This window comes from Lepidochelys kempii, chromosome 1 (assembly GCF_965140285.1).
Source record: "Lepidochelys kempii isolate rLepKem1 chromosome 1, rLepKem1.hap1, whole genome shotgun sequence".
NCBI lineage: Eukaryota > Metazoa > Chordata > Testudines > Cheloniidae > Lepidochelys > Lepidochelys kempii.
This window is the reverse complement of record NC_136380.1, coordinates 161,625,137-161,647,775: the sequence shown is the minus strand read 5'-3', so window position 1 is coordinate 161,647,775 and position 22,639 is coordinate 161,625,137. Positions and strand designations below refer to the sequence as shown.

General features: G+C 39.5%; 1 protein-coding gene across 7 annotated transcripts in view; it reads right to left on the bottom strand.

Moving 5' to 3' along the window:
* ERG (ETS transcription factor ERG) overlaps positions 1-22,639 on the bottom strand; it is a 204,861-nt gene that overhangs the window by 73,755 nt on the left and 108,467 nt on the right. Inside the window, exon 1 of one of the 7 annotated variants that reach the window (XM_073360751.2) lies at positions 2,173-2,395. The exons of 1 other annotated variant lie outside the window; for it this stretch is intronic. Coding sequence is in view for 1 of the 6 variants with exons in the window: in XM_073360733.2 (XP_073216834.1) it covers positions 2,173-2,190 (18 nt within the window). In the remaining 5 variants the exon portion in view is untranslated. Of the gene's footprint in view, positions 1-1,240; positions 1,269-2,172; positions 2,396-22,639 lie in introns of those variants that run through there. 5 more of the 7 variants (XM_073360699.2, XM_073360714.2, XM_073360733.2 and 2 more) reach the window with 5 other exon arrangements.

Sequence of the window (22,639 nt, the reverse complement as noted above, 5' to 3'; positions counted from 1 at the left end):
AATGTAGTCCATCAATGGAGGTACACTGATTTACACCAGCTAAGGAGCTGGCTTGTTATTCTGAAATGGCAAAAAAGTGAGAAATTATACAGTTCCTTTTTTCATTTTAAGCCTATAGACAGAAATGTTTATTTCTGATTACTCTCTGAGTCAAATACTTGCTTCTACTTTACTCTATCTAGAACAGAAGTTGAACCGCTTGGGACTGGAAATGATCTTCATGTTAAATATACTTTCTTAGTTTAGAGTCTAAAACTTTTATAATTGCTCCCCAGTTAATTTACATTGTGGACAGACATAAATGAAATCCTGGCATCAAAACTAAGGACTTTCCAGCAGAATGGGGCCAAAATCCTACAGGCCTTAATCAGGCAAAACTCCACTGTAGGATTTGGCCAAAATGCGGTGGCAAAAGCTAATTATTATTTCACTTAGGAGATCTTTGCTCTCTCTACTGAAGCTTCAATTTAAGGAACTGCCGTGTAAAATACAGCTAGTTCTTATCACTGTGCTGGAAGGCAGTAATATAAACAGCAACATAATAGTGTTATAATAGTTGTTAACATTGACCTCACTATAAATATACTAACGAAAAATACAGAAATAAAAAAACCCAAAAAATCTTATACTGCATCTAGGCATAGTGTGCCTTCAGTTTTTAAGCAAAATTTCCCACTCACATCAGGAGGACCGTCCTGCTTAAAAGAAATGTCAGTTCACCATTACTAAATGAATACACAGCACTTTCTCTTAGCAGCAAACATGCTGACTCAAAGAACCTCAAAATTTTCATATAGAACCTGATTCTGTAAAGTGCTGAATGTCTCCTGCCAGGTGCTGAGTGCCCATAAATTGCCACTGAAATCAATGGGAGAGCAGCTGTTGCAGAGGGTACTCAGCATATGACATGTATTGGCCCACAATGCAAAGTAGATTCATATTTTGATCTCTGTAGGTAGACTCTTGAAAGCATCCCTCATTACAAAAGGATAAGAACAGACAGCTGTATAAATACAGACACACACATGCATACAATTCAAATAGTCCTCAGGCAAGATTTTCGTATTACAAAATTTTAAACAAAAAGAGCATCAAACACCTAACAAATTCAAACAACAAAGCAGAAGGTATTCAGGAATCAAACATCAGCTTCAATTATTTAGTGGCCTAGCATTGCTGCTGCCCTATATCATTTACTATATCTCCATCATAATTGGAAAAGTATAAAAATACAGAATACCTCAAAGCGATTGAATATCTCAGTTCTGTATCTGAAACCTCCCCCCACCCACTAATGCAGAGTCCTTATTGTATGTGTAGTTTTGTACTTCACATAAAACTGGTTTCATTATCACCAGGCATTCAGTTACAGTTAGCTTTCTTCTGCAATTAATCATAGCTATTGCTATATCTGTAACTGCTATCTATTGCAACATAATACAGCAAAAATTAGATAGATTTATTCAGCTATCTGAGCAAAGAAACCTGCAAAACTCAGCAAAGCAGTCTTTTAAACAGCTGTTAAAATAATGCTTACTCATAAAAGTTAGTTATGAACCAATGACAGATTTTTATTGTCGAAAAAATAAAGACAAAAAGCACGCACCAAGCAGAATGCCACCACTATTAAAACAACATTAAAGAAAAATCCTGAACATCAGTATAGAGTTTCCACAAAAATAAATCTGTAACATCTGCATGACTCAAAACAAGAGCTGATGTCTCTTCATTTCCATTTGCAAATGTTTGTGTCCCTGTCAATATGGGAAGCATTTAAAAGTATCCAAAGGTTCAGCATTCTGAGGAACCCTTTTTTCTTTCTTTCAGTGAACAACCTATCCCCTTACGGCAATCCAGATACACATCCAAGTTGTCAGAAATGATACCTACAAGAAAATTCGAAGCTCTCATAAAAGGGCTTTGCATATGCAATCCACAGCACTGAACAGTGAATTTAAAAAACCCAATTTTTTTTCCGAGTTAGAAGTTTTTAAGCCTTGCGGATGGTTGGAGTAGGAAAAAGGAAATTTACTAGGCAGTACAAAGGAAATCTTGTTGTCCTCTATTGTGGCAGTGGGGGTGTTGCCCAATTCTAACTTATCTGTGTTGATAAAGGAAACCAAAGAACATATTATTGAAAAAAGGTCCAATAAAAATGTACCCCTTTCTTACCTTAATAGTGCTTGCCATAATTTGATTAAGATTATTGATCGCTAATAATTGTTAATAATAATTATTGCTTCGCTCTGACCAGAAAGAAGTTTTGATGAGGTTGTTTAGAGCGGATGAGATTGTGCTAACTCTGGGAAATGAAGTCAGCCAATGGCAGGAAGAGGTTTCTATTGGTCCTGGCTACTGCAGCTCGAAGAAACAGGATATTTGGGAGCGAAGAGATAAGAGGTCCTAAAAACAATGTTGTTTTTCTTGATGATATGCAGCTACCAGATTTTTTTTTTAAACAAAAAAAAGTCAATTGCCTATGACAGCTTAGGCAGGTGTGATCTGATGTGCAGTAAGTGTGACATGCCACTCTGAAGCAGGATGCAGATGTCAGATGAAATGGGCCAAATTCGACAGGGTTTCATACAGGCTATCCCCTGGGGATTTACCGATTCAGGGCCAAAGACAAACCTGGTGTATGCGGATGCAACTCCATTGACATCAGGGGAGTCTAATCTGTTTACACCATATCTGAATATGTGCATTAATCTCATGCCTAGTTACCCGAGGTACTGTATTGACAGTTTATATCTTGTCTGATCTATTATACTGTTATTTTTAGCTATAAAGCAAATGAACTGGAGCCCATAATTTATTCCCCCTCTCAACTGTGTACATGATGCTGCTTTGTTCTTAATTATTATTCGTCATATTATCATAATGCGTAGGAGCCCCACACATGGCCCAGAACCCCTTTGTGCTAGGTGCTGTACAAACACAGAAAAAAAGACAATCCCTGCCCCGAAAGGGTTGCTCATGAGTGCTGAGCTGCTGGCAGTTTTTTTTTTATGGCCTTGGGAAGGATGAAAAGGTTATACAGTATGGACAAAGTCAAAAAGCATGTACACAAACACTCAAACTCAGTGTTCCCACTCTTGTGTTTTTATTGTAAGTCTCAAAACATTTGATGTTTTTGTTAAAGCCCCAGCTCCTGGAGGCAAGAAATGATGTGAAAATCTCAGCTTTCATAAAATAAAAAATAATACCAAAAACAAACAACCCAACAAAAAATAAGCTTCTAGCCTCCATGGTTTAGAAGACAAGCTATAAAATATGGCTCATAAAGGCTCAAAAAACAGAAGGAAAAATAATAAGCACCCAACATAGATTACTTTTAAAACTCATGAATTTTTGAGCCAATCTCATGGTGTTTTGGAGTCCTGACTCATGCTTTCTGAATGCTTGGGATGACAATATTGAACTACGGAAATGTGCAGTTTTTTTTAAAAGTAAAAGCTGAAATTGTTTTGGGGACTATCGTTTTGCCAGTTTTCCCTTTGTTAATGACATTGGGGGCTGTAGTGTAACGAGGAAACAGATTTCACCTTTCACACAAGGGAAAATATGCTCTGCCCCGCTGTTGCGGGCATTGTTGCAGATGCAGGCAAAGCAGAAGAACTGGTGTGTAAGGAGGGACAGGATTCTCAAAGATATGGCAGGGAGTTTCTACCAACTATGCGCTATGGAACACAGCTCTATAGGGTTGACTGCATGTGTTACAAGGGCAGGTTGGTGGCTCTACACTAGTCATTACCCTTGTGGAAGGCGAGCAAAGAGCCCATGGAAGCTACTACAGCCTCACAGCCACTCCATGGGCTGGGAACAGGATTCCTCCTCCCCTGGACATCTCAGATCTCTCCAGTAATTACCCAGGCTGAGTGGTGGGAGCAGGATTTACCCATAAGGCATACTTTAAAGGACTGAATAGATTTCCCAAACAGCTATTTTAAGTTTGAACCAAAAATCTGATGAAACAAGAAACATTCCCACTGTTAGGATGTTAGCTAAGAATGGCCTCAATCTTGCAATAGGCAATTGGCATTGCAGGTTCAGGGCCCAACAGGATAACAATAACTGTACACAGTCTTTTTGCCACCTGAACACATAGTGCCTCTCATAATGGGGCACAGAGCTCTGCTTGGGGCCTCTAGGTGCTACCCCAATTAACAAATAAATAATAATAATAATGTGGTGGCAGGAAAGTAGATTGGAAGCTTCTTGGTCGGTGCACAGAAATATCAGACAGTAGAGAACCAAACAGCCAGTGCCTACGAGCCCATCCTCTCTCACTGCCCCACTACCCTCTCATTTATGAAACAAAGGGAAAGTAAAGCTTCACTGTGTAACTGATAACCATTTGCTTAGTACTGCCCCCTTTGGCATTTTTCACAACACAATACAGCACTAGAGAAGTAAACAAAAGGGGCCAATTCATGGTGCGGGATTTGTTCCAGCCCACACTGTGGGAAGATGGCAGGTGTTCAGGGGAGTAGGAGGGAGTGTTGTCAGGGTGGCTCTGTACCTCAACTAATGCCTGAAGAGCCTCTGGACTGCCCTAACAAGAGTTAGAGGCTGAACAAGCCTTCATTACTCTCCCTCCCTGATTTGGGCTCTGCACCAGCAGAGGGATAAGTTCTGCCCATAGTTTTAGTTATGATTCCATCTTTCACTCTAAGGGATTCATACAGAGCCCCATATTCCTTCCAGCATTTCCTACCTGGCTTTGATTACTCATTCGCAGACCTCTCCTCTGCTAGACATTAAAAGCGACCTGCAAGCAAGCTGCAACTGTAGACAGGTGACACCAACAGGCTGGTAGATGTGACAAAAAGAATGAGGGGATGATTTAATGTTAGTGCAACATGTCTACTGGTAACATCAGAATAGTTCAGAGTTAGTCTTGTGATAAGATAATGTAATGTCTGCCTATGGTAATTTATATATAGTCCAATTGTACTGCACGGTATTTTTTCACAATCTATGTCAATTTAATTTCATTATTGCGCCTGTGCAGAGTAGGTAAATTGTGGTTACTTTCCAATTTTCGTTATGAACAGTAAGATAAGAAAGCAATTTACAGTAATTGTACTTCAGGGGGATGTTGATTTCCTCCCTTTTCATCTCCAAACAATGAGCAAGACATCCAAAAGATTAGAACCTTTTTGTACAAATTTTCAAAGCATTGTACAATGCTTGAGGTGGGTGACTTCCCCTCTAATTAACTTCATAACTTAGTTTACGTTTGTGCTCAAAAATATTATGTAGCTTGAAATATCAGTTCCAGCTCTCCAACATGCGTAGAGTCTGAAGAAGTTCCCACACATCCATTTAAAAGCATGTGTCAGTAATAATCCCTCTCCAGCCTACCCTCTTCATTCACCCAAACCTTCTGTTGACTTCAGTTCATTTCAGTGCACAACAGATGAGAGATTAGATCTTACCAAGTTCTACTATTATGTAACATTTGTTATAGAATCCATAGCGTGTTAGGAATTTTGCAGATTTAAATCTTCGCCAGAGAATTTACATCTACTTTACAAGCTAATAAGCACAGGCAGAGCCCTGAGCCTATGCAGAGCCTTTGACTTCATTAGGGCTCCCCACTGGCACAGGGATCTGCTTGTGTGGATTTGATTGCAGGGTTAGGCATTGGTATTGAACAGGCAGGAAAATATTGGCCCATCAAATCACAGCCCACACAAAACAGAAACAGTATAAACATTTTTATTATTTTTTTTCTGAAATTGTTACGATTAAATAGAAAGTAAGTTATGTTACATTATATATTATTTATCATTTTCAATAATGGTTCAAATATTTTTGAAATGGCAGCTTTTGTCAATGAATAAAATAAAGACATAAAAAAGTGCTAGATGGGGAAAGACTGCTAGGACCAGCAAATATTCCCACTTCAGATGTCTCTCTTAACCCTGTCTCCCTGGCTTGTCTCTGTGTTTTTCTTTTGAAGTTTTCATTCACATTGAAACCTGCAGCTATAAACCGCAGCGTACCAAAGCACTTAAGCATATGCTTAACTTTAAGCACGTGCCTAACTTTAAGCACATGCCTAAGACCCTTGACCTCAGTGGGATCTGAGCACATGCTTAAAGTTAAGGACGTACGTAAGTGCTTTCCTGAATTGGGATAGACATAAGCATTTGCTTAAATGCTTAGCTGAGTCAGGATCATAGTGAGTAAGCATTGATGCAGTCTTTTTTAAACTTAAACTTCTTATTTATTAGAGGGGACTCAGAGACCTGACTTGACAAAGGCTCTGACCTTGAAAGTTACTCCAGATCCTGGTAAAGCCAGTGGAGCTTTACACATGCCCAGGAATCTAACCATGCAAAGTTATGTGCAAGACTGAGACCAAGATGGGTAAAAAAAATTCCAAAATAGAAATATGTTTCATATCTTACATGTCTCATAACATGGGCTGCACATATTTTTAAAACACATCCAACCAGCTGAATAAAGTGTACAGTTAAAACATTCCTAAACTAGGGTTGCCAATCCTCCGGGATTGTCCAGATTAATCTTTAATTAAAGAGTATTTGGTGTGATGAAAATTCCAGGAATATGTACAACCATAACTGGCAACTGTATCCTAAATTGACTGATTTTCACGCTATAGGTAGGATTGTTTCAGACCTTGGATTCTATAAATCATGAATATGAGAGTGTTAGAATGTGGGAAATACATATTTTAACATGAGATGACACACATGTTTTAAATAGATCTGCGATTTGTCTTGTTAAGGCTGCTGTCAGGGAGTTTAACCAGGAATGTTGTCCTGGGCCCAGCCTGACTAGGAGGCCTGAGATGAGCTCTTTTTGCCCTCTTCAGGGAGGCAGTAATACCACAGCACACTTTCCCTTCACACTCGCTGTTTAGCAGGGAGTGGGAGTAATGCCCCCATAGATAGCACTGTTTTTATGGTGCTGTTAATTTCTGGATATAGCTTTACCTGTCAGTTTTGCATTTCCACTTTTAGCTGTCTCCAAACTCCACCGTCAACCTAACCCCGCCCCCCGGCCTATTAGATCCCACTCTTACACTACATCTTCCCATTCTCAACTCAGTCTTAATTAATATCTTTTGAGAATGATAGGCATCTGCTCTGTGAATGATACTTATCTAAAAATTCGGTCAGACAGCTGAGACATATTCCATCATGAAAAATATAGACAGAGTCTATGTAATGACTCTATAGTCTGGTGTGCCAAAGGACTAAAGTTTGCAGAAGGTGATACATGATTTGCACAAATGCTGATTGGTGTAAGGTGGGGTTTTAGTGCTCACAAATCTTCTTACTGGAGTCAGATATCAGCACTAAGTAAAGAATCCCTTATCAGCTAATTTAAGGATTTCTTATATATATATATATATATATATATATATATATAAAATTAATTGCGGTTTAAAATGTTAATTGCGATTCATTGCACTGTTAAACAATCGAATACCAATTGAAATTTATTAAATATTTTTGGATGTTTTTCTACATTTTCAACTGTATTGATTTCTATTACAACACAGAATACAAAGTGTGCAGTGTTCACTTTATATTATTTTTATTACAAATATTTGCACTGTAAAAAGATAAACAAAAGAAATAGTATTTTTCAATTCACCTCATACAAATACTGTAGTGTAATCTCTTTATTGCGAAAGTGTAATTTACAAATGTAGATTTTTTTTTGTCACATAACTGCAAGCAAAACCAAAACTATGTAAAACTTTAGAGCCTAAAAGTACACTCAGTCCTACTTCTTATTCAGCCAATCCCAAAGACAAATAAGTTTGTTTACATTTACAGGAGATACTGCTGCCTGCTTCTTATTTACAATATCACCTGAAAGTGAGAACAGGCATTCGCATGGCTCTTTTGTAGCCAGCACTGCAAGGTATTTACGTGCCAGATATGCTAAACATTCATATGCCCCTTCATGCTTCAGTCACCATTCCAGAGGACATGCTGATGATGCTAATTAAAAAAATAACGCATTAATTAAATTTGTGACTGAACTACTTGGGGGGAGATTTGTATGTCTCCTGTTCTGTTTTACCCACATTCTACCATATATTTCATGTTATAGCAGTCTCGGATGATGATCCAGCACATGTTTGTTTTAAGAACACTTTCACTGCAGATTTGACAAAACACAAAGAAGGTACCAATGTGAGATTTCTAAAAATAGCTATAGCACTCAACCCAAGGTTTCAGAATCTGAAGTGCCATCCAAAATCTGAGAGGGACGAGGTGTGGAGTATGCTTTCAGAAGTCTTAAAAGAGCAACACTCAGATGTGGAAATTACAGAACCCAAACCACCAAAAAAGAAAATAATACTCAGATGAACACTGCCACAGATGATTAAACTGAACATGCGTCAGTCTGCTCTGAAGGGACAAATTAATCTTTAGCGCATCTGGCACATAAATATCTTGCGACGCCAGCTACGACAGTGCCACGTGAACGCCTGTTCTCACTTTTAGGTGACACTGTAAACAAGAAGCGGGCAGCACTATCTCCTGCAAATTGTAGCCAAATTTGTTTGTCTGAGCGATTGGCTGAAGAAGAAGTAGGACTGATTGGACTTGTAGACTCTAAAGTTTTACATTGTTTTATTTTTGAATGCAGGGCTTTTTTTTTGTATAGAAATTCTACATTTGTAAGTTCAACTTTCATGATAAAGTGATTGCACTATAGTACTTGTATTAGGAGAATTGTAAAATACTATTTTTGTTGTGTACAGTGAAATATTTGTAATAAAAAATAAAGTGAGCACTGTACACTTTGTATTCTGTGTTGCAATTGAAATCAATATATTTGAAAATGTAGAAAATATCCAAAAATATTTAAATAAATAGTATTCTATTATAGTTTAACAGCACGATTAATCGCACAATTAATTTTTTTAACTACATGATTAATCACGATTAATTCTTTTTAATCACTTGACAGCCCTAATATAAATAAAAGTCCATCTTGATATGGGTAGTTTTAAAGCATCAACAGGAGCAAAGTCTTTTCTACCAGTCAATCTACTGCACCTGGGCATGATGCTAAGTAACTTATGGTTACTTCAAATTTTGGTTTGAATTCCTAGTTAAATGAAAGGACATTCCAAAGCTCAGTTTCATCCAAAATTTAAATTCTGTAAAAACAAACTTTTATAAAACCTAAGACTAGCAGAAATGAGTCCACAATTTTTTAAACAGTTTTTTTAAACTTGTTTTAAAACATATAATCATTCCTGTGCAGTGTTTGAAATCAAGTCTATCCCAAAGGTGCTGAAATGACACCACTGAAGTTAACAGGAACTTTGTCATTGACTTCAGTTGGCAATGGATAAGGATCCAAGAAATTAAGGCTCCAATCATGCAATTTACTAAATGCTGATTAATTATATGCCTGGGCAGAGCCTCAGTGACTTCACTGAAGCTCTGTAAGAGCAAAGCAGTCCCCCTCCACATGCTGTCAATTGTCAATATATCCCAAAGTAGCACCAGACTGCATACAAAACAAGTAGAAAGGAATAAAAACAGTTTTCATTGCATTATTTTTTAGATGTAGATTTTCAGAAACAGAAGGATTTTTTTGATCCAATGCATGACACATCTGGTCATTCCATCACAGCAACCATGCTTACTCAATTAATTTTTTGTAGAGTTTTTGTTCTTTAAAAAAGCACAGTATTCTGATTAAACGTAGCTCTGAGCCTTTCATTCAGTTTGGCCAAGCTAAACCTACACATTGAGTGAGGGAAAAATGTATTCTTATCAAGTTTTCACCAAACTCTCCACCAGGACTTCCTCTCTCTAACTCACTGTTTTCCACTGACTCAAAAAAACAAAAAACAAAACCAGTAAATCTGTTCGCAGGAGATTAAATTCATCCCCTCACAAAAATAAAACTCACATAAATGGGCTTTAAGCAGGGAATTAAGTGGCGGTGCATCAGAAAATAATCCACCTTCACAAACCAGGGCCAAACAGCAGGGCAAGCCTTCCATGCCTGTTACTTCAATCTATAGTCTAAAATGGTAGCTGCTGTCCCTCCATACCCCCACGCAGGTGTTTCCAGCCACTGGATCCATGCAACTTCAGACCCAATGTAGCTCTATGCCTACATTTTCCATAAAAAGCTTCACATTTCTAATTTACTGCATTATCAGATTTTAAATAGCAGAGAGAGAGAAAGAACTCATCAATCTCCTTTTGACGTCCTCTCCCCAAACACAGAGATTTTGTTTGTAATACCAAACGATATCCTTATAAAAAGGAATATGCAGTGTGGAATTGGGACGGCAGGCAATGAATGCCTTAAGTAGCGTGCACTACTTGTTTGTTTCAATTAGATTACGCTGAACTGAATGTGAGCTAGATGAGAATTCTGGCTAGCGTTTTTTTGTTACAGTAATTGTCACTAGATGGTGCTCAGTGCCCCTCTAAAAGAAATGTGTCGGTTTGTCTCAGCAGGCTACTTGCATTGTTTGGTACACAATTATAGGAAGTCTCTGTACCTAATATCGAGGATTACACAAAAGAGAATGTTCTACCAGAAGCAGATTTCTTCCCATCAAAGAATCATATTCAAGCTCCTTGTTTTTGCCTTCAATGCTAATCACAAATTAGCTCCTTTCTACCTTTCTGTCCTTGCCTCCTCTCTTGTCCCCTCTAAACCATCTTCACTCATCCCAGCTTGCTTAGCAGACCGCTCCGTTCAAATCCTTCTCCTATGCCCATATGCCTTCTTTCATGCTAACCGTATACAAGGAACTCCCATCGTCACCTTATCTGCCATACCTCTGCCCTCTCCTCCTCTGAATCCTTTCTTAAAATCCACTTTTTCAAGGGGGCTTCTCAGTTATAGTTTTATATATATAAAAACTATAACTATAACTATATATAGTTTTTATATATATAAAACTATAACTATATAAATGCTGATATGAGAACCGCACCCTGTCTTACTGTCTTCATCCTTACACTCAGCCACTCTCAACCTGCTTACAGGCCAGCTTTCTCTCACTCATGAAAAATAACAGAGGTGTGGGAGTCCCGAGTATATCCCCAGCTCTGTGTACCTTAGCTACTTGTACAGCACCCATTATTGTTGTAGCTGAGCACCTCACAATGTTTTAGGTATTTAGCTCCACTATGCTCCTGTGATATATTATCTCAGTTTTACAGATGGAGAACTGAAGCACAGAGGGACTAAGCGACTTGCGCAAGGTCAGAGGAGAGGAGAATTGATGAGGGACTCCCAAGTCCCAAGCTAGAAATGTAATAATTGGACCTTTTTTCCCTCCCAGCTTTGCCATAGACGTCCTTTGTGATCCCGCATAAGTCACTACGGGTATGTCTACACTGCATTGTAAACACATGTCTCTGGGTCCTGGGCTTGTGGACTCAGTGTTTCTAAGCCTGCACTTGAGCATCCACACTGCACTGTAAACCTAGGTTTACAATTGCTGGACCTAGGGGTCTCACATCCGCACTAATGTAACCATCTTGCACTATGCAGACTTCTGTCATGGGTCCATGGCTTGACATGCATCCACACTGCAAAGTGACAGGGCTTGGACTGAGTCACAGGGGGACTTGGGCTCTGACCCACCCCGTCAAGGAGGGTCCTAGGACCCAGTTCCTGAGTGCTTGCTGACCTGAGTCAGACTGATTTATATGTGGACAGAAGGAGTAGCCTGGGCTCAAACCTGAATTAGATCCCTGGCTTAGTGTGCAGTGTAGACAAACCCTTAGCCTTCCTCTGATTCCTCTTCTGCCTCAATTTCCCCATCTGTAAAACTATGACAATTATACCTCCCTATTTCAAAAGAGTGCTGTGAGGATTAATATTTATTAAGTGCTTTTAGATCCTTGGTTAAAAGACACTGTAGAAGTGAAAGCTATTGGTTATTATGTTAGATGTTAATTTAATGATTTTATATGTGACAATCATACCACAAATCAAAAAAGCAAATTTTATGCAAGAAGAAAAAATAACAGTGAGGTCAAAGGTAATGATTTTTGTCATTTTTTCACAAATATTTTTTTAAATAATTAGGTTGGATTTTTTTAAACTCAAATATATAACACAATTTGAGTATTTTAATATTGAGCACTGCCCTTCAGGTCTTTTCATCCCTAGATAATAAGCCATTTCACACAGATAATATGGCTGGCATATTGGATTTCAATACCATATTAGTGAAGCTGTTTCAAGATTTTCATCAAGAATGGAACCCATTAAACTGTCTCGTGTATTACTTTGGCTTTTATGGCACACTTCGTAGAACTGCAGGACTCTTTTTCTTTCCTCCCCAATCAGGAAATCCCTAGAAAATGCTTTCAACTGCTTTAAATGACCCTTCACCTCTGGGCTTTTGTCTAATCTATATATTTGAATACAAGGTATGGCTGTACTTTTTTTAGTGGCTAGCTCAGTTCCTTAAAGGATCAGACATGCATCTAAAATTGTGACTGTGTACATATTGTGCTTCTTTGTTAGTGACTGTGAACAAGAAACAGATGTGAAATATCTGCGTTTGGAACCTAGTGACCCACAGAGACTGGGGCTAATCCAAATCATTCTTAATAACTCAAAACTGCCACCCTTTGACCACCTAGACCTACCTTTCTTTCTTTCTTTCTTTCTATTCAAATGCTAAGGGACTTGCACAATGAGCATTTACATCCATTGCTATTATCTATGTACCCAGAGCTGGTCAGATTTAAACCAAAAGTAGGTGGAGTCTTCAGGGGCATGAAAAAAATATTCCAACCTCAGAAGAGCCTGTTTCAATTCATACAACTATCTTCAAAGAGAGACAAACTTTTCAGTGGTGAGAAAGAGACACAGAAATAACAGAAGCCATAGGTGCATATAGACAGTGTTGCTTTCCATTTTATGTCATGCATATGGCTATATTATATGCTTAGATAAAACGTGTACACTCTTTCCTGACTTAAACACATCTGTGGTGGCCTTTAGTGGTTGTGTGTAGGACTTGCAGCTAAAAAAAGGGTGATTGGATGATACATTTACTAGCCTCCCTTAAAAGTACGCATTTTTCTGGTCAAAACCATAATGTACAAATTTTAGCTCCATGGGGAGCCATTCATGTCCCTGTATTCCCAAACACTAAACACATGTTGCATACAGTAAAAGTAGAACCTCTTCACGTATCTCATAACCGCAAAATGAGTGCATTCCAATTAGGAACATATTTACTCACTGTATAAACTACAGTGATACAATTAACTGGAGTTTTTTAAAGCATGGAAACAGGAAGACAGGATAGCCATTGCACAATTCTGTTGTGGCAATGTGATGAACACAAAGTAAATTGAAAGTCTGCACCCAGCCAGTAAATGTGACAGTAGCTTAATTCTTCTAGGAAAGATGCCTCAGGCCAGACTTGTGTGGCCCACAAAGAAAAACATTCACAATTTTCTAAAATTCTCTAATCCGGTTTCTGTGCTACTGCTGCCTAGCATGTTATGCTATCCCTCCCACTGCGAGAGATTCAAAGCCCCTGTGCCACCATGTCACTTGTGATCAACCAATCAATACTAATGAACACACCTCAAATTTTGAACATCAAGTAATGAGCTAAACTATTCATGATCTATCCATAGAGCAAAGCAAAATAAATTGGTCGAGTCACAAACAAAAAGTTTGTGGAAATCGCAATTTGCTTATGGATACTTCAGGACCAGGAATAAGTGATGTGCTGCAAATTATTCACTGCCTCTACTCTAAGTAAAATCCCATGTGTTGGAGCTTTACAATTTATGTGTACGGATGCCCATGTCTGCCTTGTTCACATAGCATAAAGTGCTTTTGTTTGGTGATTGAGGTAGTTCACTGTACTTGGCATCACCCAAACAGTTTATGAAAACACTTTATACTATCAGTATGGAACATCCCAGGGAACTCTTATAAGTTTGTAATAACATGACATCGTGGGTGTGTCAGACATAATAATAATAATAAATACTGAGTGCTTCCAGCATCTACGAAATGTCACTTTGAAAAAGTTGTTTCTGACCTGATATGTGTATGATCATTTTACTAAAACCGCAGTGTATTTGTAAACACATTTTAAAAATAGACAGAAGAACATCATGTGAATATTTTAGGAAAGTCATGGTGAAATGAAATGCTTTGGTTACCACAAAATAGAATATCTGATCATAATGACTACATGGATCTGCAATGAAATGAGTAAAAAGATGGCTAGAATTCTTGATCACTTGAATGGAAGTAGTTGAATATAGGAAGTTTATCTGGTTTAAGAAACCAATGCACCCAGTTGCCTGCCATGGTAATTATAATACAGGGATCTTTGAAAACTTGGAAATTATTATAATTTTATTGCATGTTTATAAAGTATGGATAGCATACCCGATGTTTTACAGAAAAGTAAAAACAAACAAAAAAGACGAGCTGACATCCTGACCCTGTAGAAATCAATGGCAATACTCCTGTTAACATCAGTGAGCCCAAAATTTCACTCAGAGCATATCTACACTGCAATTAGACACTCACGGCTCGCCTATGCCAGCTGACTCGAGCTTGCAAGGCTCAGGATGTGAGGCTGTTTAATTACAGTGTAGACGTCTGGGCTTGGGCTTGAGCCCTGGGTCTAGGATCATGGGAGGGTCCCAGAGCTCAAGCTACAGCCCAATCCCAGAAATCTACACTGCAATTAAACAGCCCCACAGCCCGAGCCCCATAAGCCCATGTCTGCTGGTATAGACCAGCCGCAGGTTTTTAATTGCAGCGTAGACATAACCTCAGAGTCCTTGCCATGAAAATCTTATTATCTAGGTTAGACAAGTATATGCATATATGCACACACAATGCACATACACACACCTGGTATGAATAAATATATATACTGCATATGTGTGCAAATATATATGCATACTTTTAGCTGACATGTCAATGGCAATATAACAATATTGCAGCTTTTTAGGAAATAATCCCAACATATTGGAAGTTAAATGGAAGTTATGCCTCATAAAGACTATCAAATCAAGTGCAAAATTAAGTCTGAAGGGATCAAAACAAATTGGATACAAAGACAAATATGTTCAACAGAAACTAAAATTCAGGCTTTGCATAAAACATTGCAACAGAAAACCACATAGGATACACACACTGCCCATTTTTCAATCTATTCTTGTGAATTCCACCAGTCTCATTTCCAGGATCAACCTGGAAACTAAAGTGCTGCCAGATACCTCCACTGTAATAAGATTACCAGGTTATTACATTTTTTTGTGACTTGTAAGGTTAAGATGAGCAGAAATGGATAAATCAAAGAGTCAGTAATCGATAGAGTTTAATGCATGATCTGAGGCCAAAGAATACATCCCTAAATCCTTCTTCCAACATGAATGGCTCATCAGACATGCTAAAACACGTCTGCCAAGAATTTTCACAGCCCAGAATTTTCCAGCAATCAGAACTAAGAAAGAGATGCATCATATTTAGTTGGGATAAAATGGAGCTGAAGTTGAATTTTATATTCTATATCTACTGCGCACTAAGAACAGCATATATACTAACAAGTTCGGTATTTTGGGTCTAATCCTGCAAAGTCCTGATAACCCTCAACTAATGTCCCTCAGCACCTTGCAGGGTCTAATCCATAATTGCCAGGTTCTCACAAAACTCTACATACCAAAAGTTTCAAACACCATTTTCCTCCTTTGCTTGGGGCCTGCTCCTGCTTCCTCTGATGTCAATAGTAAGTCTTCCATTGACTTTAACAGGTGCAGAATAAGACCCCTTTCCACTAAAATGTTAGATTTTCGTTACTCCACAAAAGAAAGAAATTATATTTTTAATAATCTTTACATAAAGTATTACTTCACATCTCCAGAAACAACTGAAGACACACCATGCCAGTAAATATTCACGTAAAGAACACGCAACATTCCGTTCTGTACAATATTGTATAACCATTCACGCCTTTAAATTTTTAGGCAGGGAATCTGCTATTTGTTTGGTATGTTTTTCCTCCTTATACAGCCTCGTGTACACTTATTGCTTTCTGATGGAGAGGCAATAGCTTCCATTTACACTTACTACCAGTTTCCATTATATAGTCCTATTTTAGTCTAGAAACTTATGCTTGAAAAATTTGTTTGGCTTGTGAACTACAAAACTTGCTCTGAGCAAGAAGGAGAGACACATTAGTCAAATCAGTGTCAATTTTAATGACCTGATACCCAAAAAATGGTTTGGCCAGTGTTCTTCAATCTTAGTGGGAAAATTTTCCTTAGAGTTCAACGTAACCAAGATTTATTGTTTCCTTAACTATTAATATTTCATTGCTTCTAAGTTCTTATGTTTAGTAAATGACATGACAGGTAACTGCATTGTTGTCACTTAGAAACATTAACTGTACTTTTTAAAAAAAATTCTTTTGGGGATTTTGGAAATACTACAGTTTTAGGCTTGAATCCAGAAGAGACTTACACATGTGCTTAATTTTATACAATGTATTTTTGACACTACAGTTCCACTGATTCAATGGGACTGCTCACAGTGTACAAGGTTAAGCATATGAATACGACTTCACATATTAATAAGGCCTTAGTTGTTTAAAACAAATTAGTGCCAAATTTTCACCCACACCACAACTTGGCCTCCATTCACGCAACCCCAAATTGGAGGTGCAAATAACTGAAGACACTGTTTTGCACTCCCATTTTAGGTCATCTAACTACTTGATTTATAAGTGCCATCAGGTACTTAGATTTCCAAGTGATCAAAACTGCTGGTGCAAAACTGGCGGCAAGATTCTGAAAATCCAGACCTTCCCTGGCTGATTTGGAAAGCAGTGATGTATTTTTCCAAAGTTAGAAAGATAAAGATAACACAGAGGAAAAACTTTAAAACAGTCTCCGTAACAGCTTTTTAAAAATTGTAATCATGGTAGAAAGAGTTAATTTTCCTAGATTTGATATACATTTCTCCACAATTATTTGTATCTGAAATTAGTGACTGGGTTTTTTGAAAAACACAAGAGCCCCTTTCAAATCCAGTCCTGTATAGATATGGTAGTGCTGTCTTTCTAAGTTGAGCTACTAGTTAAGCTGAGTTGAGCTACTAGTAATAGTCTCAGTAACTTACAAGATAATGACACCGAATATACATAATTTTCTTAGTAGTCACTGGAAATGTATTATGTATTTCGATTTGATCGCACCAATCTAAAATGCTTGCAGCTTCAGACAATTTAAAAACAAAAATACCCAACACGAAAACAGCCAGACATTAAAAAAACTGTAAAAAAATCCCAGCTCAACCCCGCACACCCCAATTCAAACTCAGATATTAATGGTCTTTTACACATATTGAGCTGAAAGACCAATTATCTACATATAATCAGTATTCAAAGAACATAAAGTAATATAACAGCTGGAAGCAGCTAGGCAATTTTATGTCTCTTAAAGGTACTTAGTAATGTTATGTCAGGTTTATGCAGTCTCTCCTCTGGATCTTCTAAACCTAAGATCAAAATCAGTCATTGAGAAGATAGCCTTTTGATTCAATATGCTATCACTCGAGCCCAGTGCTTTGTCCAAGGGCAAAGCTCTGGGCACCATCTTGCAAACTCTTCCCATATGGATAGTGTTTATCAGACCTTAATAGGGCTGTTTTAATGAGTAGAGGCTCTTTTGTGGGAAGAATTTGCAGGATCAAGCAGGTTTTGTTTTTGCAACATAGTTGAAGGCAGAACAATTTCAACCAATCCAGTTCTCTGTCATTTATCTTGTGGCGAAGTTGTGGGAGAGTTGATATTCTTCATTTCTTTATAGGAAAACAAGCTGTTAGGTGATTTGAAATTATTAAGTAGTGCACATAGCTAGCCCATGTAATACCATTATCCTCTGCCCCAACCACAGCCAAAATGTGAGATGCAATGAGTAACAAAAATGAGGTGAATAAAACAAGGAGGAGTCCTTGTGGCACCTTAGAGACTAGTGCCACAAGGATTCCTCGTTGTTTTTGCTGATACAGACTAACACGGCTCCCACTCTGAAAAATGAGGTGCACAACAAAGATATTCGGGCAGGAAAGTTAAAACGCTCCAGTGGTCCTTCCTTGAATTTTTCTGTAACCTCAGCTTCATCATGATCCTTTGTTTCTGATATAAATGATTTTGAACACTAGAAGTGGAACATAAGGAACTTTAGGACTGAAATGAGTGACATCTCTTGGAATGAAAAATATTTGACAGGTATGTGTACATCCTTCCTTTTGGTTTGTTACACTCCATTGGAGACGTCTCCTCCTCCTACAGAAGTCAACGGCAAAACTCTTATTGATGCCCCAATGGAGTTAGGTCAGGCCTTTCTTGTTCTGGGTTTCAAATTAGGCCCTGATTCAGGAAAATACCCCTGTTCAGGAAGGGCACTTAGGCACATGCTTAAGTGCTTTCCTGGATCAAGGCCTTAGATTGTAAACTCTTCAGAGCAAGGACCACATTGTCTTATGTCTGTACAGTGCCTAGCACAATGCGGCCAAATTGTTTCTGGGGGCCTTTGGGTGCTATTGCAATACAACTAATAAATAACAGTAATAATACTAAGAGTATTTCTCTAGAAAGAATATTTGAGCAGGCTTCATTCAAGTCAACCATTTGCAGATCACCACTGTTTTTCTATCAATATCAAAAGAATAATCCATTCTAGGCAGTGCAAAGTTTGTCAGTTCTCTCCATGACAAAAGAATTTTAATGTAATATTTCACTTAGAACCACATAACAGCAGTGTCAAAAATCTTGCCAAGTGGTTCTAATCAACTGCCAAGAAGTGGGGCTTTCCAGTTTGAACTTCTATTAGAAAAATAAATTAAAAAAATGCAAGAGTAAAGTATATATGCTGTAGTACCTTTTAATCTGAAAACAGCTGGCCACCTTGGAAATAATTAGCCTGTCTATGAAAAAAATCTAAAAGCCAGCAAATAAAACTCCACTCCACTTAGCTGATTATTAATGAGAGGCGCGTGCACTAAAAAAGTGGTTCTCAAATTAGGGCCGCCGCTTGTTCAGGGAAAGCCCCGGCAGGCCGGGCCAGTTTGTTTACCTGCCGTGTCTGCAGGTTTGGCCGATTGCGGCTCCCACTGGCTGCGGTTCGCCGATCCAGGCCAATGGGGGCTGCGGGAAGTGGCGTGGGCCGAGGGATGTGCTGGCTGCCCTTCCTGCAGCCCCCATTGGCCTGGAGCGGCGAACCACAGCCAGTGGGAGCCGCGATCGGCCGAACCTGCGGACACGGCAGGTAAACAAACCAGCCCGGCCCGCCAGGGGCTTTCCCTGAACAAGCGGCAGCCCTAGTTTGAGAACCACTGCACTAAAGCACTCTGTAATTGACAGCTGTATGTGTATATGCAGCTATCTTGTTTCGGGCAGGGATCTCAACAGTTAACTAGAGTCAAAACTGGTCAGTACGTGGATAGAAAATCTCCAAAGAAAATTCAGAATGTAGCAGAAAAAATGTTAGTGATCCAGTAGGTGGCACATATCCTTCTGAATTAGATATATATAGTAGAACCTCAGAGTTACGAATGCCAGAGTTACGAACTGACCAGTCAACCACACGCCCCATTTGGAACCGGAAGTACACAATCAGGCAGCAGCAGAGACAAAAACAACAACAACAACAAACATAGTACAGTACTGTGTTAAATAAAAAAAAATAAAGGGAAAGCCGCATTTTTCTTCTGCATAGTAAAGTTTCAACACTGTATTAAGTAAATGTTCACTTGTAAACTTTTGAAAAAACAACCATAATGTTTTGTTCAGAGTTACAAACAACCTCCATTCCCAATCTGTTTGTAACTCTGAAGTTATACTGTATTTGGTTGAGTTTATATAGTGTTAGCGAGCAGAGGTTTGCTGAAGTAGTTATTTTTCAAAAGACATCAGTTTGAGTTATTCTTTGCTGCCTATGTAAATTTCCCTTTTGTTTTCAACAGGACAAGATACTATTCATATCTTGCTCTAAACTGCAATGTAGTGTTGCTGTGCAGGGCTGAACTGCTGCTACTTTTGACACCATAGATTTCTATATTTCAGTGGCAAGTGAAACCTACATTTGTATTTGATGTGGTGTGGGAAAGATTATCTGAATGCGGTTGTGATGGGTTCCCCCTGGAACTGGGGTGTTACTGAGCCCCCCAGCGGTGCAAGTAGAAATAATTTTTGCCAGTACACTGAACTCATGGGAGGGATACAAAAGGGGGGGGACACATGACCTCCCCACGTGACTCTTCCCTGCCCCACCCCTAGTCCAGGGCCCCCGCACTCTCCCCATCTCCTCCCTATGATCTACATCTGTCCAATGTTACCGGGGGTGGGGGTAGGCTCTGTCCTCCTCCTGCTGTGCCGGAGACTTCTGCTGTACAGACCTCAGGCAGGAGGACTCAGGAGATGCAGGCATATGAAGGGGCCGGGGGCCAGGCTGGGGGAGGTACAGCAGCCACGCTGGAGGAGCCTCACGTTCTGCTCCTTTCACCACTGGGGTTCCTAGGAGAGCCCTGAACCACAGGGCTATTCCAGGAACTGCAGCAGCAAAAGAAGCAGAATGTGGGGCCGCCGGGCAGCCCCATGCCAGCAGCTCCTCTGGTGCGGCTGCTGTACTGCCCCTAGACCTGTCCTCCGGTGGGGCTGCTGTACAGATGTCAGGCAGAAGGATGCAGGAGACATAGCTTGTGGAAGGGCTGGGGGCAGGACTGGTGGCAGCTCCTCCTGTGTCTTTCCGGTACACCGTACCAGCTATAAATATCTTACTGGTACAGCGTACCGTACCGTACCACCATACTTGCACCACTGGATCCCCCTGACCACCAGGCTAAATTCCCTCTCACACTGTGCTGCTGAGACAAGCTGCAAAGCCCTCCAGCCTGAACTTTCACCAGCATTCACGCAGGTAGGGACATACCCAGCTGCAGTTACACACAGGCTCTCTAACTACCAGCTTCCAAGCCTGGGACCCCAGATCAGTACCATCCTGCCCTGGTCAAATCTGGCCAGTATATGGGTTTTTATATCCAGTCCGCCTCTCCCTGAATGTGAGGAGAACAATGTACACTTGTAGTAACCAAACAGAGATTTTCCCCATGCACTCTAGTCAAAACTCACTGGTTTAGATTAAAACAAAAACAAGTTTATTAACTACAAAAAATAGATTTTAAGAGATTATAAGTGATAGCAAACAGATCAAAGCAGATTACCTAGCAAATAAACAAAAAATGCAAACTAAGCTTAATATACTAAATTGGATATGAATTAGCAGATTATCACCCTAAGAGATGGTACAAGCAGGCTGCAGATTCTTAAGGGACAAGCTGCACTTGCTTTACAGCTTGGAATCCTCAAGTGTTTCATTCACAAGCTAGAAAGCCCTTTAGCCTGGGTCCAGCACTTTCCCCAGTTCAGACTTTGTTCCTCGGGTGTTTCCAGGAGTCTTCTTATGTGAAGAACCACAGATGATGTCACTCCCTGCCTTATATAGCTTTTGCAAATGGTGGGAATCCTTTGTTCCAAAGCTTGGTTCCCAGACCAGTCGGTGGAAAAATACTGACATTCCAGGATGGAGTCCAGAATCATGTGGCCTGGTCACACATCCTTGTAGAGTCATAGCAGCCATTACTTACAGGCTGTTTGGAGTGTTCTCAGGAAGGCTCCCCAAGTGGGAGATAAGCTTCTTCTAAGGCCTGTTGTTTTTCTTGATGGCTCACTGTCCTGAATAGGCCCTTCCCAACCAGCTATCTAGACTGAAAGCACCTTGCATAGTGGGCATTACCCAGGTGTCACTACATTTGAAGTACAGATACATAGTCAATATTCATAACTTCAGATACAAAAATGATACATGCATACAAATAGGATAATCATATTCAGCAAATCATAACTTTTCCAATGACACTTCACATGACTTATCTTATATAAAATGCATCATAATTATGTCATAATCCTATCATAATAATATCACTGTGAAGAATGTAAGGTGCAGTGTCACAGCGGTACTTCTATGATTTCAGAGGATTACATGGTGTGTTCCCTGCCCTAAAGGGGACAGGGTGTAGGGCATGCAGGTGTGTGTGGCATTTCTTGGTTTTCTAATGTTTGTGTTTTGCTGTATACATTTCCTGCTTCTTAGAGATTTCAGTTTTCATCTGCCAACTACCATGTTCTGGAAAGGTAACACAGTGCTACTAAGCAACATCAAATCTGTGTTAATGATTTTTGGTACAGCATTAGGAAATGAAAAAACACCCATATTTCTAAGTTGAAAACTGTTGGAATGATAACACTTGAGCATAGGCAGAGGCAAATCAAGCAGGCTGAAACTGAGGGAAAGTAGTGGTTAGTTTAGAAAAAGGATTGGCAACCTTTGGCATGTGGCCCATCAGGGAAATCCGCTGGTGGGCCGGGATGGTTTGTTTACCTGCCGCGTCCGCAGGTTCAGCCGATCGCAGCTCCCACTGGCCGCAGTTGGCCGTTTCAGGCCAACGGGGGCTGCGGGAAGCGGTGCAGGCTGAGGGATGTGCTGGCCACCGCTTCTCGCAGCCCCCATTGGAACCATGGCCAGTGGGAGCTGCAAACGGC